This window comes from Lasioglossum baleicum, chromosome 14, assembly GCF_051020765.1.
Source record: "Lasioglossum baleicum chromosome 14, iyLasBale1, whole genome shotgun sequence".
Taxonomy (NCBI): domain Eukaryota; kingdom Metazoa; phylum Arthropoda; class Insecta; order Hymenoptera; family Halictidae; genus Lasioglossum; species Lasioglossum baleicum.
Genome location: NC_134942.1, coordinates 9441001 through 9459032, shown reverse-complemented (window position 1 = coordinate 9459032; position 18032 = coordinate 9441001). Strand labels below are relative to the sequence as shown.

Sequence of the window (18032 nt, the reverse complement as noted above, 5' to 3'; positions counted from 1 at the left end):
AACGTTGTCGTCGTTCCTCGAAACGCGAGCTCGCCGCAAACCGGGTAAACGGAATCGTAAAAGTTCCCTGTCGCATTAATCCGCCGCGATGTTCAACCCCCGGGAATAAGAAGGACGATTTGTTAGGGAGATTGCCGCCCGCTTTACTATACCGCCTCGAGGATGCTTGTTCTTTGCTCTTGGCCGTGTAATGCGCGCCCCGGAATCTTATTGTTCTCTTGAATCAGAGTACGTATTGTGTTTTGCGAAATACTGGAGGCCATCTAAATATCTCCATTATTTTTAATCGTACGAAAACGTAGCGATTCTTTCAGCTTTTCAAGGTCATCGTTATTTTTTTTTATCAGGAAAGCCTGTATTTCTATTTGTTCGCAATGTTGCGAAATTGTAATTTACTTTCTGTGCAATTGTGCAATCCTTAATCCTCAGCCAGCGATCCTCCACGCTGTAAAGTTGTTTGTAGCACTCTGGTGAATTTCAAGTACCGCGGCAAATCCGAAACAACCGATTGTTTACGGCAATGCGTTCGCGTTCGCAATCTCCAGACCACAATTAAGCAAAAGTTTAACGACTACTTTATTGTGCTTTTAGCGAAGTGGAGGAATGCAAATATTTTTTACGGGCTGCGAGGATGCAGATTAGCACAAGCACTTACGGTATTATTTCATGCAGTCATTATCGCGAGTAGCAATGATCACGCGAGTCCTTAAACCGTGTCTCTACATATGAAAAAGGCTCCCTCGAAGTTTTATTCACTCCTTCCGGGCACGATCGTCCGATACAGTGTACAGCAATTTTTCCGGTTGGCAAAAGAAGAAAAAAAGAAGAAATGTTCTACGTGGTTTTCGCCTCGTGGACCGGAAGCACACCGGAGGAAGACTGATAACAGAGAGCGGGAATGTTTATAGTATGAATAATTCATTGTTTCAGTGAAATTGTCCTCGTCGCGGGCGCGAACAATGAATGAATGCAGTTCGCAATAAGCCGAGAAGAAAATTACGCGCATAAATAATGCCCGGGGACGAAACTTTGTTCTCGTTTCGCGACGCGTCGTTCCTACACGGTGGTATCATGTTAGTCTTCGCAGCCGCTGCGCCGTTGCTGCACCGGCTCGGATCTATGTGTATCTTCGGGTGTAAATCACGGGGCGGCCAAGTGTTGTCTCGCAAAACAGAACCGCTCCGCGTTTTATTGTCCTCGGCTATTATCACTTGAAATTTATTATATATTTGCGTTATCGTGCTCGCGCAGCGATCGAGCTACCGAATGCACTCCACTGCGCTCTATTCTTTCGCAACCAAGATCTCCGCATCGAATCCGACGAATTCGAGCCATCGAAACGTCACGATTTTATCTGATCCGGCGAATAAAATACTTTTGGAGGAACAAGAGTAAATTATTAAGTCGTTCGGAAAATAATTTCGTTCTTCGTGTACATCTTCAAGCTGCCTGAAAAATCGCACGCATATCGTAGAACAAAATGTTTCTAACATAAATGTGCGTTTATAGGAAAATTGAGTAGATGAAATCCGAAATTGCTGGCAAATTTTAAAGATTGAAGATGTCAATGTATAATTTCTCCTCCATTAAAAATCTTCATCTGAATTCTTGCAATCGATGCAGACGATTTTTATTATGCACTAGAGGGGAGTTGTTGCTCGCTCGCTTCGCGAGCTCGCGAGAGGGTTAGTGGCACGCAGTTTATTTTAACAGACGTCGATAATGTAAATTTCTATTGAAATATTGATTAAAAGCTGCGACGTTCTATTGAAATATTGATTAAAAGCTGCGACGTTCGTTTTTTTCGTTGTATTGAAATATGATTCTAAAAGCACTTTTAGTTTTTCCCGAATTTTCCATTTTTCCGGGCAACTTTTCCAATTTTTTTAAATGTAAAAACCTCATGCGGACTACAACGAACATTTAAAAAAAAAAAATTAGCCAAATCGGTCCAGCCGTTCTCGCGTGATGTCGTCACCAACGAACAGCATTTGATTTTTATTATATAGATAGATAGATAAAGATCCGCAGTCTAGTCGTAAGACTTTCCGAACTACCTAAGATTACTTAACTGTTTGTTTTGCACCGACCGAATCCATAGAATCCTGTCTAACGATAATGGCGTTCCACAACGATCCGAACCGCGTCGGATAAAATATACATAAAGGAGGCTCGAAAACATTTCGCAAAACGCGCCCAGCAATCTCTCTCCGGGTTCCTTCCTCCCATTCGACAGTAATCGAATCGCTTCCTATTGGCTGGATCGATCTGTCCCGAAAAAAAAGCCGAGAGAAATTGATCGAATCGAATCCGGGCTGCGAACTTCATCCACTGTTCAGCGAGGAAGAAACTGGCCCGCGTATGGATCCCTGCGCGCAATCGAAATATTGCGCGGGAGGGGGCTAGCGGAAAAAAAATCGTTTCACTGGTCATATCCAAGCGTATTTCCTGCTCGTATTCCATTACGCGGACGCGGCTCCCTTTTTTTGCTACGGTCTAGCGAAGTAACACACGCGAAAACATATTTTCCCGAGCGATTTTCAAAAAAAGCCTTTAACCGCGCGCGATTGCGCGAGAACACCAGGAGGGTCGAATTCGCGACGATTCACTCGTTCTCTTTCTCTCTCGATCGACCAGTACGCCCACGCGATTCGATCGAGAAACCCCCGACGATCACCAGGAACGCGATATCTCTTTTTTTTTTCATGTCCCTCTCGCGTACTCGATGAAAATTTTCGGCGTTATCGGCCGGTGGAAAACTTTTGATGAATCGTTTCAATCCTGTCGCGCCGAGTCGAAAAACGATGCGCCCTCTCCCACCCGCGATATTCCCTTGTAAATCGATGGTGCTCATCCCGGTGCCATTGTTCGTTCGGACGAAGGGATAATGGCGGCGATCCATTCATCATCTGACCAGCCAGACGCATCTTTGATATTGTATCCGGTTCGTCGAAGAAAAAGAATCTTTCAGAAACGTTCAATTTATTAACCCTTTGCATTCTATGAATTGGAAAAAGCTCCACAGTTGTATGAGAAAACAGGCTCAGTTTTATGCGGTGAATATAAAAAAGATTACATAGTATAAAAATGATCTAGATTTAAGAAATGTATTAATGAGAATATTATTCTTATTAAATGATTGCTTCAGTTTCGCAACGCACCACTACATCGTGCTTCTACAAAACACTCGGTGGAATCGCTAGTGATAACTGGATTGAATTGAGATTAATACTGGCGCCATAGTAGATATTATACAAGTATCAAATAGCGTCGGGGTATTGATACCATGCTGGATTTCCGAGAACTGATGTACAATTTATCCGGTTGCTCAATTTAGAGACAGATAGTAGGGTCATCGATCCACTAGTTAGCTGTTTATTATTCATATGCTATCTTGTAGCAGTATATGTGTCCTATTACTTTTCCGAGACATACGTATCGTTTACCGAATAAATTTTATAAAAATTGGAGGAGTAGGCGAGGATCTAGGAAGAAATTCGTTTATCAGAGCGGTCGGTGTCGGTCACTGGTTGACGGATGGCGAAATTATTCGTCCTGGCGGGTGTGGAGGCTCGCGCGACCCTTAAATTGGCACCGGCAGCTAGGAAGTAAGAAACGGGCCCGGCAGACGGCGGCCAGCAGCTGTATAATTAGCCACGGCCGCGATAGCAGTTACGAGGGCGGCACGCATAAACGCGACGAACACGCGAGATCGTGCGGGCTTAGGTGTTTACCATTTCCCAAGTGGCCGCGCGCCTCGAACAATCTTATCGGGGACGAACGTTGCACGCCTTGCGGTGCATTAAACCCTCCTGGGGGTGTCGCAACCCCGTAAACCAGCCGGTTACACTCCACGGGCATAGTCTTCGCGACCGAGGAATCGGATCAGTCGATTGTTATTGGGCTGCTATGCGGAAACCTTTGACCATACCGACAATCGCACGCTTCATACTATCCTGACAATTCTAACCACTTCTTGGGGACCTTTAGCATTATTTCTGCCGTTGTCAAGACAGCACGTCATAATTTCACTTTCGAGATATTGCCGTTTAAAATTTTGATCACTAATGCTTTCACATAAGACATCGGTCAAATAGCACTATCTTTTTGAGCCTTTCGAATTTATTTTCATGAATTTTTTGAAATTGTGACATACGGCGTTTTTCCTTGCAACCACAGATTTAATAAGGCAAACTTCTTTTGGGAACTCGAGTATTAAACTCGAAGACGTTTACATGGCTAATTCTACTGATACAGCAACAAAATAAAACAGCCGATCCCTGGTCTATACTATGAAATACTTGGTTACAAACAATGAAGTTGTATCTTTCCAATCGACTTTCCCTAACTCAAGATAAACAACATTTTATGAAATGATCTCCTCAAACGTTCGGAAAAGAACAAGTAAATACTCATCCTCACAATGTTTTCCATTGCAGCATAACCATTCTGCCGTAAACAAAGTCATCGACTACCTCCCCCGACATGGTCCCCACAATAAATCTCCAAGGCTAGATTACATTAAAATCAACAGAAAAATCTCTTTCGAAACCTCACCGACGTAAAAACGATAATCCGAGGAAAGTGTCGTCCGATCACAGCTTATCCATCCAACCGATTCATTTAGATCTTATCATTGTGTGATTAATACGATATGAACTCGATCGGAAAAGTTCTCACACCTGCTAATGCAATTTGTAGTTCTACACACATATAAAAGCTGGCTCACAATCTTCACTGATCAGTAAAGCAAAGAGCAATCATGATCCGCTTATGGCTACTGCTTTTCCTGGCAGGATTTACATCCTGTGCTCCAAACAACCGAACAAATTGGTTCAAGAACGCAGTGGTGTACCAGATCTACCCGAGAAGCTACAAGGACAGCAATGGCGACGGGATTGGGGACCTGAATGGCATCACCAGTAAACTGGAACACATCCGTGACCTCGGGGTGGCGGCTCTCTGGTTATCCCCTATCTACACGAGCCCACAAGCTGACTTCGGCTATGACATCGCCAACTTCACGGATGTCGACCCTGACTACGGCACCCTGGCAGACTTCGACAAGCTGGTAGCAAAGGCTAGGACCCTAGGACTCAAGGTGCTCTTGGACTTCGTTCCAAACCACAGCTCCCACCAACACCCCTGGTTCATAAATAGCGAGAGGAGGATCAAGCCTTACGACGAATACTACGTCTGGAGGAACGCCAGAATAGTGAACGGCACCAGATCGCCACCCAACAACTGGCTGAGCACATTCCAAGGTTCAGCATGGAAGTGGAGTGACGTAAGAAAGCAGTACTACCTTCATCAGTTCGTAGAGGGCCAGCCTGACTTGAACTATCGCAACCAAGGGTTGAACCAACAGATGAAGAACGTTCTACAATTCTGGTTAAACAGAGGAGTCGATGGATTCCGCATTGACGCCATCAATTACATGTTCGAGGACACTAGATTCCTAAATGAGCCTTCAGCGAACCGACCAGACTTGCCAGCTGATGATTATGATAGCCTAATTCACACATACACGAAGGACCAACCGGACACTTACCGGATCCTCAGCTCCTGGAGAAAGCTACTGGACGATCACTCTAACAGGACCAATTCTGACAGGAAATTGATCCTCACGGAAGCGTACGCGCCATATAATGACACCATCAAGTACTACAACCACGGTTCAAACGTCCCCTTCAACTTCATGTTCATCAGTGATCTGAATAGCAAGTCTACAGCTGCGGAGTTCAGGTTGCTAATTAACAAGTGGCTGGCCAGCGTGCCGCAAGGCAAGGTAGCTAATTGGGTCGTCGGGAATCATGACAATCATCGAGTGGCTTCCAGGTTTGGTAGCCGAAGAGGTGACCAGATCACAATGCTGTCGATGATCCTACCTGGCGTGTCCGTGGTGTACAATGGTGATGAGATTGGAATGATCGATAGGAACTTCACGTATGAAGAAACTGTAGACCCCGCGGGCTGCAATGCTGGACCAGACAGGTACTATTTGAAGTCTAGGGACCCGGAGAGGACTCCTTTCCAATGGGACAGCTCCACCAGCGCTGGATTCTCTAACACGACGAAGACCTGGTTGCCTGTTCATAGTAATTATAAAACCCTGAACCTGGCAGCTCAGAAAACGGCAAGCGTCTCGCACTACAAGGTGTTCAAGGCTCTAGTTGCGTTGAAGAAGAGGCCTATCATTGCTTCAGGCTCCGTCCAGGTTACCGTAGTCGCTACTAATATCTTGGCAGTTGTTAGGAAATCCGGAACATCTGTGGCCACGCTTTTGGTCAACTTTTCCGCTAGACCTGTCACCATTAACGCTAAATCTAGCCTCGACCTACCTCCGCAGCTTTGGATTTACATTGCCAGCGTTGAGTCTGGGCTTTCAACTGGCACTAAGGTCAATACTGCGAGTGTTGTAATACCTGGAGCTGCGTCTGTTGTGCTGACGACTCCAGGATTGATCCCACGAAATTGAGACGATGAGATTCTTTAGATCATGAAACTGTATGCAAAATAAAAATGTTCAATTAATCTGTGTTTTCATGTTATTCCTTCCGTAATCCCTAGAGTCGACGCCGGGTACTAAAAGTATCAGTCTCTCCCTGAATTTTCTTGTATTTTTATGCGACACTTTATAAAGTAGCTCTGATGAACGCAGTTTCCTTTAACCAAAACGGCAATCACATGCTTCATACTATCCTAACAACTTTAATCACTTTTTGGTGAACGTTAGCATGATTTCTGTGGTTGTCAGAGAGAACACCGCATGTCCCATAACTTCACTTTCGAGATATTGCCGTTTAAAGTTTGGATCACTAATAATGCTTTCACATACATAGGACATCGGTCAAATTGCATTATTTTATTTTGCCTTTCGGATTTATTTTCATGACTTTTTTTCTGGTTAACACATAAATCCTAGACTATAGAGCTCAATTAATGTATGAACTCAAATTTTTTGAAATTGTGAGATACGGCGCTTTACCTTGCAACCACAGATTTAATAAGGCAAACTTTTTTTTGGAAACTCGAGTATAGTAAACTTGAAGATACTTACATGGGTAACTCTACTCATAAGGCAACAAAAAAAAACTTCTTGCAGTCTAGTAATGTCTAGAAGTAAATTAACATTGGAAATGGTAAATAATCCTAATGAAGCGACAACAAGATCAGGAACAACTCTAGATGCAGTATTTGCAAGACATTTAGACAAAATTGAATCAAGAATATTTATATCATAGTTTAGCTATCACAAGCCAATTGTTTCAATGATAGAATCATAGAAAATCATAGAACATAGAAAAAAATAATGAACGATCAAAATTTGCGACGCAAACAAGGAGAGCATATTGGAAAGAAAGAGACATAGTTCATAGCATTTCCCATATGATATAAATATTCTTGATTCAATTTTGTCTAAATGTCTTGCAAATACTGCATCGATAGTTGTTCCTGATCTTGTTGTCGCTTCATTAGGATTATTTACCATTTCCAATATCTTAATTTACTTCTAAACATTACTAGACTGCAAGAAATTTCACTTCTGCCGCGTGTGGTTTTCCGCGCGTATGTTTTTTTACTTACCTGACAGCTGTCAAAATTTTTCAGATTAGTTTAGAGCAAGGGTTTGGATAATTGTTTATAAATCTTTCAGTCGGAACAAAATCCGATGAGAAACTGCATGTGAAAGTAGCTGGAGGTTGATTCTATGTTATTCAATTGTAAATCTTCACAAATTAACTCTGGTTAATTGGTTATTAACAATTGTTGCGCTGGCTGATTGTTTCGGAAGCTCCCATAATGCGCAAGACATGGAGGGTCGAACTGTGCGACAAGGACAGACATACATAACATACCACTTCTCCATAATTTGTTAATAACTAACGATTTAAGCATCGAACCTGCATAAAACTGAAATGGGAATGTAGCCAAGGCTTCATTTTACATTCTACAATCTTAAAAGTTCACCAATGAAGTCTTTAAAGTTAGTAAATTAGTTATGAAAATGTTACTTGTCAAACTATTCGAGGTTATTCGCGAAATTTCGTCACTTCCGTAACGCTAAAAAATTGTAGACCCCTCAGCAAAGAAGTTTCACTTAAAAAAACAGCCTTCCCCTGGTCTACACTCTGAAACACTTGGTTAGAAACAATGAAGTTGAATCTTTCCAATCGACTTCCCCTAACTCAAGATGAACAATATTTTATGAAATGACCTTCTCAAACGTTCGAAACAGAACAAATAAACACTCATCCCTGCTCTCACAATGTTTTCCACTGCAACATAATCATCGTGACGTAAACAAAGTCATCGACTACCTCCCCACATGGTTCTCGCAAAACACAGCCACTCCAACCATAATTTCTCTACGCAACCACAATAAATCTCCAAGGTTAGATCACATTAGTAACAAGAGAAAAATCTCTTTGTAAACAGCACCGACGAAAACACGATAATCCGAGTGAAGTGTCAGTCGATCACACCTTATCTATCCAACTGATTTATTTAGACCTTATCACTCAATGGGATATGAACCCGATCGGAAAAGTTCTTACACCAAGTAATCCAATTTTTATTTCTACACATATAAAAGCTAGGCCACCAATCTTCCCAGATCAGTAAAGCAAAGAGCAATCATGATCCGCATATGGCTGCTGCTTTTCCTGGCAGGATTTACATCCTGTGCTCCAAACAACCGAACAAATTGGTTCAAGAACGCAGTGGTGTACCAGATCTACCCGAGGAGCTTCAAGGACAGCAATGGCGACGGGATTGGGGACCTGAATGGCATCACCAGTAAACTGGAACACATCCGTGACCTCGGGGTGGCGGCTCTCTGGTTATCCCCTATCTACACGAGCCCACAAGCTGACTTCGGCTACGACATCGCCAACTTCACGGATGTCGACCCTGACTACGGCACCCTGGCAGACTTCGACAAGCTGGTAGCAAAGGCTAGGACCCTAGGACTCAAGGTGCTCTTGGACTTTGTTCCAAACCATAGCTCCCACCTACATCCCTGGTTCGTAAATAGCGAGAGGAGGATCAAGCCTTACGACGAATACTACGTCTGGAGGAACGCCAGAATAGTGAACGGCACCAGATCGCCACCCAACAACTGGCTGAGCACATTCCAAGGCTCAGCATGGAAGTGGAGTGACGTAAGAAAGCAGTACTACCTTCATCAGTTCGTAGACGGCCAGCCTGATTTGAACTATCGCAACCAGGGGTTGAACCAACAGATGAAGAACGTTCTACAATTCTGGTTAAACAGAGGAGTCGAGGGATTTCGTATTGACGCCATCAATCACATGTTCGAGGACACTAGATTCCTAAATGAGCCTTCAGCGAACCGACCAGACTTGCCAGTTGATGATTATGATAGCCTAGATCACACATACACGAAGAACCAACCGGAAACTTACCAGGTCCTCAGCTCCTGGAGAAAGCTACTGGACGATCACTCTAACAGGACCAATTCTGACAGGAAAGTGATCCTCACGGAAGCCTACGCGCCTCATGATCTCACCATTAAGTACTACAACCACGGTTCAAACGTTCCCTTCAACTTCATCTTCATGAGTGATCTGAATAGCAAGTCTACAGCTGCGCAGTTCAGGTTGCAAATTAACAAGTGGATGGCCAGCGTGCCGCAAGGCAAGGTAGCCAATTGGGTCGTTGGGAATCATGACAATCATCGAGTGGCTTCCAGGTTTGGTAGCCGAAGAGGTGACCAGATCACAATGCTGTCGATGATCCTACCTGGCGTCACCGTGGTGTACAATGGTGATGAGATTGGAATGATCGATAGGAACTTCACGTATGAAGAAACTGTAGACCCCGCGGGCTGCAATGCTGGTCCAGACAGGTACTATTTGAAGTCTAGGGACCCGGAGAGGACTCCTTTCCAATGGGACAGCTCCACCAGCGCTGGTTTCTCTAACACGACGAAGACCTGGTTGCCTGTTCATAGTAATTATAAAACCCTAAACCTGGCAGCTCAGAAAACGGCACGCGTCTCGCACTACAAGGTGTTCAAGGCTCTAGTTGCGCTGAAGAAGAGGCCTATCATTGCTTCAGGCTCCGTCCAGGTTACCGTAGTCGCTACTAATATCTTGGCAGTTGTTAGGAAATCCGGAACATCTGTGGCCACGCTTTTGGTCAACATTTCTGCTAGACCTGTCACCATTAACGCTAAATCTAGCCTCGACCTACCTCCGCAGCTTTGGATTTACATTGCCAGCGTTGAGTCTGGGCTTTCAACTGGCACTAAGGTCAATACTACGAGTGTTTTAATACCTGGAGCTGCGTCTGTTGTGCTGACGACTCCAGGATTGATCCCACGAAATTGAGAGGATGAGATTCTTTAGATCATGAAACTGTATGCAAAATAAAAATGTTCAATTAATCTGTGTTTTCATGTTATTCCTTCCGCAATCCCTAGAGTCGATGCCGTGTACTAAAAGTATCAGTCTCTTCCTGAATTTTCTTGTATTTCCATGTGACATTTTATAAAGTAGCTCTGATGAGCGCAGATTCGAGTAAAATCGTGTCTCGCGGCCGAAACTAGCAAAATAAAAATGTTTAGTTAATCCGCGTTTTCATGTTATTCCTTCCACACTCCGTATAATTGATATTAGGTACTAGAAGTATTAGCCTGTCCCTGAATTTTCTTGTATATCCACGCGACATTTTATAAAGTAGCTCTGACGAGCGCAGAGTCGAATAAAATCGTGTTTCACGGCCGAAGCCAGCTGTAGTTCGCGCCCTGTCGTCGAATGGAGTAAATTTGCGAAAATACTAAACCTCTGTGTGTGTGGGGGTGTGCGACATTAGCGTTCGCTTCCAAGAATTCTACGGCCCTTCATTTCGTGGGAAAATAATATTTACGGTCGGGTCGGGCCGGGTCGCGCCCGAAAAGCCAATAAAATTCGTTTCAGTTTATGAAACGTCACGCTCGGCCAATGAAAGTTATTTTTCGAGAATTATTTTCCATCGAGCTTAGCGCGGCTCCGGGATATCCGGGCCGCGCGTCGCATCGTGTTAAATTTTCTCCGAGCTAGTTTATTTTTCGTTCGGAAGCTCCTCGGTTTTTCATCCAAACAAGCAGTCGGCGAAGCACTTCAATTTAACATGTAACGCTAACATGTTGAAAAAATAATGGCAGCTCGTCCGCAGTTCGACGTTGCAGCCGGCATAGTGCGCGCAGAAGGAAAGAGAAGTGAGTCAGTCGTAACAACTTTTCTCTCGGCGGAAGAGGAGAGGCGTAATTATTCCATGAATATTCCAAATTTTCATGGAGAAACTCGCTGGTACGGTGCTTGTTGGAACAAGGAGGATGGCCTATACCGGCCGGTTGAATAATGTAATTACATCAAATAAGGAGCGGACGGATAATTAACGAATGGAACAAATAAGACCGATCTACTAGGCGGAAACCGCGGGATTTCGCTTCGCAAACTACTACGCGAAGCATCTCTCTCTCTCTCTCCCACTATGTTCCATGCGCAATTAATGAATTAGAACACGCGGCCGGAGCGAGATCCAGGCCTCTCTACACGTCACCTCATTATTTGCTAAACAAAAAGTGTTTCGCATTATAGCCTCTCGTCGAGAACAATCCGTCCGCCGCCATTCAAAGAACCATATTCAACGTGTACTCGATGGTTTACGGTTACGCGGTATCACCGTGACATTTTAATTAAGCGAACGGCCGAGCAGCGCGCCGCCTATCCCCGCCCAGATGAAACTTCTAAAGCTCGATTAACAATGCTTTAATAATAATGACACGGTTACCAAGATCTCGCGATCAATATTGAACGGTCACGAATCGCTAATAATTTAACACTTTTTGAGCTCCACTGGTATAATAGATGTTACTAGTGCTTGGAACAATGACTCGACCATCTCAGAAGGTTCCCGAGGGAGTAGTAGAGGTCTCGAATCAAGTTTTCTCTTATGTTAGAGGTTTTTCCATGACTATCGAACCATTCGAAAGGTGACCAAGAAAAACCCCTCCGAGTAAAATTTGAGCCCTCTACTTTTCCCGGGAGGAAATACAGGGCAAATTAGATTTGGCGCTTCTCCGTACATTTTCCGGTCTCTGATGTGTTCGAAAATTCTGAAAAAAATGTGACATATTTCGGATCCTAAGACGCAATTTAGAGAACTTTTTAGATTTCGTTCCGCACTCTGTTACAAGGGATTAAAGCGACCGAGGTTGGGCAAACGGTTGTGCAGCTAATTCTTTAGGGTAGGTGACAGCCTGTTCGGTAAGTTACGCGCCAATGGCTGATCAGTTGACCAGTTCGGGCTGGTTTCGAGTAACAGAAGCCCGAGGCTGATCATAAATCAGCCGGGGAACTCGAGCGTGCGTCGCCGACACGTGCGAGTGGCGTTCCTCGAAAATTTTCCGGTCTCTTCGAGCCGGCTGAGCAGCATTGTTTGGCCGTTCTCGTATCCGAGAAGACGCATCCCGGATCATAGTGTGCGTACGTGCAACCGTTGCTCTGCAGTTCGCAGCGTCGGAGATTCTCAAGTTTTCATGCAGACGAGCGGCGGCGGCTATGCACACCGTCTCGGGCGCAGAACCCGAGCCTGCACCAATCACGTTGAGTGCACATTCTTCAACCTATCCTCCTGTCCCTTGTTCCCCGTTATTTCTCTTCCTCTTTCAGACGTCGTCGGAGACACTTGGAAAGGATGCGCTACTCGCACAACATCGACTTCATTTGTGTACACACGGCGCGCATGCATTCGGAGCGTGCTCGAGACGCGGCGTGGTTCGACGTCGCTCCTCTACGCTTCTTCTCCCTTCTTCTTTTCTCTTCTGCTCTTTCTCTATTTCTCTCCCTTTCTCTTCTCATATGGCTCTTCTGGCCCCTGCTTTTCATCCCGAAGGCAGAAAGACCGAGCTGATAGGATCAATCAAGACGCATCGCCGCTTTGTTCCAACCTCTAGATCGCGGGCGGTTCGCTCGATGAATTGTCCCTTCTGTACAGGGCGTTTCAAAGTTATATGTCTGCACCCCGTAGATACGTGGAGATTTTCCGCAGTATTCATTCGCACACTATTTCATTCAAGCCCCGCCCGAGGATTCGGTACGTCACTTTCGAAATGAATCGTACAGTTCCCATGCTTCCGCGTACGACGGAAATCAATTCGACAAATGCTTGTTTAGCTTCTGAAAAATTGTGCTCGGAGAGATTGATCTTCCGCGGTTAACGCAGCGATAAAGCGAACTTTGTGTGTCCCATGATTTACGGGACGAAGACGCAGAGCCGCGAGAAATGATGACTTTGCTCCTACCATCATTTATCATCGTGCCACGTTGCGTCGCGATCTGCGAAATAAAATTTGCTCGATGCAATCCCGTGACGTCGAAGTTCCAATAGAAATTCAATTTGACCAATTTACACTATTTACAATATTATATTAAAGAGTTAACATCGAAAGTTGGACATCTACCGAGGCAGTGCAGCAGTTTTGGTAGATAATGGCACATTGGGGCAAAGTGGGGTATTTCGCTGAAAAACGGGAATAAAATATTGTAGCGTTATTTATGTGCTCAAGGTCATAAATAAGTAGGTCGTTGTGACGCCAGCTATGAGACCATGAAATAAAAAATGTACTTTAACATTTAGAAAATCAAAATACTTCTTATTTTTTGTTGAAAAAAAATTGTTTTCGAAATTTTAAATATAGCATTTTGTACATGTCTAAATACTGTTCAAGTTTTATTTCAAACATTTTGTCGTTAGATTATCCGAACTCTTGAAAAGTAGTGATAATTGAATGCTTTGATTACGATGTACTGAGTTGAGATAGGTGTACAAACTCTTCACAGATTTCATTCTGTTATCATCTAAATTAGCATTGTTATTAAAAAATATTCCAACTTTACCAATCATTCTGTAAGTTTTTGTTTCGGTTTCAAAATTTTACTGACGATTTTGGTAAACCATTCCGCTGTATTCCGCACTCTTTCTTGTACCATTACATTCGATAAAGGTTTACGATCATAGTCCAAAAAGAATTGGTTCCGGATCGTTCTGAATTGGAGAGTTATAACTAATTTAAGTAGAAATGTGCATCGAAAGTCGTGACTTCCGTTTTGAAATCGAAAAAAAACTTACAGAATGATTGATAATGTTCAAATATTAATAACCATATTAATGTAGATGATAGCAGAATGAAATCTGTGAGTGCCCTGTACACCTACCTGAACTCTGTACATCGTACTCAAAGCATTTCATTATCACTATTTTCAAAATCCTGTACAAAATCCAATGTACAAAATCCTGTATTTAAAATTTTTATGAAAATTTTTTTTCCACAAAAAACAATAATTATTTTGTTTTTTAAATGTTAAAATATATTTTTTATTTCATAATGTTATAGCCGGCGTCAAGACGAATCCAACGACCTACTTTTTTATGACCCTGAGCCCATAAATAGCGCTATAATATTTTATTCCCGTTTCTCAGCGAAAGACTCCACTGTCTGCCGCCCGGTTGCAAGTTTAATACTTCGCCAGCAGAACTTTGGACGCGCGGACGCACACGGACCAGGAGCGAGGCAGTACAGCAGTAAATCGTGTTCGCTGGAATCCGTGAACATTCCCCGTAAGATTCCCGGGGCGCAGCAAGCATCATTAGCCGCGCGGTACGCTTGGGGTCGTCCCAGTTTCTTTCAGTGGAGAATGGCACGGGGGCAAAGCATTCCGGGCGACTATTCCACGGGATTTCGTGGGTCCGTGCCGGCATCCAGTATCCAGTAATCCGCACCAAATATTTTGACGGCGGAAGTCCGGGGTAGTTTGGTCTTATTTGCCGCGCGTCGGTAACTCGCAGCTCTTAATTAATTCGCGGTCTCCCGGTGCCGCGAGTTCCGGGCGCGTGGGCGTGTTTCTCTGTTTGCCACGGCAGCTTTCGGCGCCTATTTCCTTCCCTTCGGCCCCGTGGACCGTGAATTTTGCAACTGAAGAACCTCTCCCCACCCCCACGACCCTTCTTCATCTTCGCGGCTTTCAAAGATCGTTGCCTCAGGGCACCGATCTCCTCCTCTCCCCCTTTTTCCCTTTTCATCTCTCATCGTTCTGGAAAGAAGAGGTGCGGGAACGGCTAGGATGCTCGAGCGCAATTACCACTCGCAAATAAATTCGGCGAAAACGGCGCCGCCAGGCCCCCGAAGAAAAACAGCGAGCCTTTCGGCCGCGATACTCCAATTAATTCGCACAATACCGAAACGACTACGAAGAGGGAGGGAATCGATTCTCGGGGGCATCGCGTAAACCCACCCCCTTCTTTCTCTCTTGCACTCGTTCTCTGTACAGTTTCCACCCCCCCGTTCGGATAGTTATCGGGCGTCGAACGATGCCTCGTTAGTGAGTGAGGAGGGGCCGCATTATCATAAAATCGAAACACGTAACGAGCGTGCACCGTCGACCAATTAAAAATAGCTCGACTCACCCCCCTCCTGCCGACGTGTATCCTATTTGTAGCCGGTTATCCTTGACTTCATCAACCGGGTGGCTGGCCGACTGACGCGTGCTCTCCTGCAACAGTGAGTGTCGTCGGATAGTTAATAATCTGTCAGCTGTCGACCCTGCTGCGGTCTCATTTGCTTCGACGTCTCGCGGAAACTTTTTTAATATGAAAAATATCGAAACTAACTTATTTCTCATTAAATAACTGACGGAAGTCTTGACTTACGACTTCATTCCGAGAGTTACAACGAGAACGGCGGTATTCACGAGGTTACATAAAATGATTCCTTCGTATGAAATTAGTGCGTTGAAATTTATTTTTGAATAGAGTTAAATTAGACGAAATCCATCCTAGTGCGTGATGCTGTACGAACGCTGTGTAGCACCGCATTCGCCGTCTTTTATTAATACCACCGCATTATAAGTTTTAATGATGAGACTGCACGCTGTTTTTGATGTATGAATTATCCGAGCATAATAGCTGCCAAAAGTTTCCAACGTAAATGTAATTATACCGTAATAGCCAAATAAAAAGTGTGTTACGACGAAACTCCACCGCAAAATTACGATATCATTAAATAACTTCAGTACTCGGAAAATAAAAATCATTATCGCTGGCCCGTGGGCTCGGTTATTAATCCTCGTTCGCCGATCGAGATCACTCTCATTTTTCCAGCAGTTTTGCATAATACGATGCGCGAATAAACTGTTTAGCCGCAAATCGATATGGTACTGATCCAACAGATCCCACTTCGGGCACGATCGAGTCCGAACGCTTCAAAGAGAGTCCCCTCGACATTGTACATCTTTATCGAATGGATGTCGAAATATTCAACAATTAATTTAATGATAATAAACTCGACGGGTAATCGCGATTATAATGTTACAATAGGAGAGATTCCCGGTTTAAGCCGGGTATTTGCAGGAATTTATATTCACGATTTATACCGGTCGGGCCGAATTTAACAAGGGTACAGGGCGTTTCACAAACGAACGCTAAAATGAGTTTGGGTTTACTGTTGTGTTTTTATGGAAGTATAGTTAATGTTAAGTTCAATATTACGGTCCATTTTTCTAATAAATCTCGTCGTAGTGGTCGCGACATATAATTTTGAAACGCCCTGTACGTTACGAATGAATGATAAAGGAGGTATTTTCACAATCGTACTATAATCTGGTTCAAACCTGAATCATAACGTTTCATGCCTCTGTTAGCTGTATTCATTTAGTGTAGAAATTGATCGAACCTGAGCGTCGCACAGTGATCGATTCCTCGATTCTAGGTGGACAAAATTCAAATTTTTGTGTTCTCTTGTAGTAATAACGCTTTATTTCTCAGAAATCATGACAAGTGTATAAAAACTACATGAATTTAAACGAATTATATATAATTTATTTAAAATGTACAAATATAACAATTAATTGTAACGTTTGTGAAAATAACATAAATTAAATATTTTATAGTTTTTGTTTAAATACGTGAATAAACAATACACAAAATGGAAAGAATTAATCTTAACTCATATTTAAAAATTAGATAAAGTTCTACAAAAATATAATACAAAATTACAAAATTATAATAAGGAATGTGCATGACAAAGGTGGATATTCTAAATTATTCTAAATTATAATTGTCATATGTAATTCTCGCAGTCTGAAGTACATATTCTGTAAACTTTCTATCGTGAATTTCAATACCACATGAAATAGTGGCATACTCCATGTCTTTTCTAAAAAAATGATATAAATGACAAACGGAGCAAAACGGGTCAACGATATTTAGTATCATTGTTTTGAAATAAGTATTCTTCAAAACTATCAAAGAACCAAGTCCGGCCGAGTCCGGGAAAACTAAGTTATACTATTTGACCTCTTCTTAAATAATATTATTAGTTAACCTGTTGTATATGATTTACACGGCAAAATAAAATTATACCGATATGTAAAAATGAAATACTTACCTTCGCTTACGCGCTCCATTTTTTACACAATAATTTAAACAACAAACAAACAAGTTATACGATTAAGAAGAATTAGCTTATTTAAGCAAAACTTTAGCACCGTATTATCGCCGTAATAACCACGTGCAATGGAAATATTACGTTATATATCGAATAAATTAATGTTCGTGAACAAAATAGAACGGCAGCGAAGATATGTGAAGTTGATCAAATTTACCATTTTGTCCACCTAGAATCGAGGAATCGATCATTGTGCGCCGTGAAAATAATTACCATTGTTACGAATGAATATATCGGACAGATGCCATTCTTTGCTTATCTCGGTGATTTGTGAAACGTTTATGAAGAGGCACAATAGTGGACAGAGAGGCATGGGAGCATGATCGCGGTGACGGGCGGGCGCAACGTCCCTAATTCTCCATCTGCAGCTCAATTTTCAGCTGCGAATCCAGTTTCGCCTAATCCAGCCCTGACGATTACCGATCAGCACGTGCGCCGACGCATTTCACAGGATTCAACGTTGCCTTGCGCGCAGCCGGACGATAAGCTACCGTCATATCGGTAAATAGCGAACACCGAT

At 43.2% G+C, this 18032-nt stretch overlaps 2 protein-coding genes and 1 pseudogene across 5 annotated transcripts in view; 2 read left to right on the top strand and 1 right to left on the bottom strand.

The window, feature by feature from the left end:
- Positions 1 to 18032, bottom strand: part of LOC143215757 (uncharacterized) — a 281565-nt gene that overhangs the window by 73095 nt on the left and 190438 nt on the right. For 2 of the 4 annotated variants that reach the window (XM_076438167.1, XM_076438165.1), the window contains one exon: positions 15475 to 15560. The exons of the other annotated variants lie outside the window; for them this stretch is intronic. The gene's annotated coding sequence lies outside the window, so the exon portion shown is untranslated. The remainder of the gene's footprint in view (positions 1 to 15474; positions 15561 to 18032) is intronic. 4 annotated transcript variants of the gene reach the window in all.
- On the top strand, positions 2220 to 6523 carry LOC143215759 (maltase 2 pseudogene; annotated as a pseudogene).
- On the top strand, positions 7537 to 10594 carry Hbg2 (alpha-glucosidase). The gene has a single exon (XM_076438171.1). It carries the CDS (start codon positions 8640 to 8642, stop codon positions 10353 to 10355), a length of 1716 nt encoding a protein of 571 aa, XP_076294286.1. The 5' UTR covers positions 7537 to 8639; the 3' UTR covers positions 10356 to 10594.

Coding starts and splice junctions, on each gene's coding strand:
- Hbg2 (XM_076438171.1), top strand. CDS start 8,640: ATGATCCGCATATGGCTGCTGCTTTTCCTGGCAGGATTTACATCCTGT.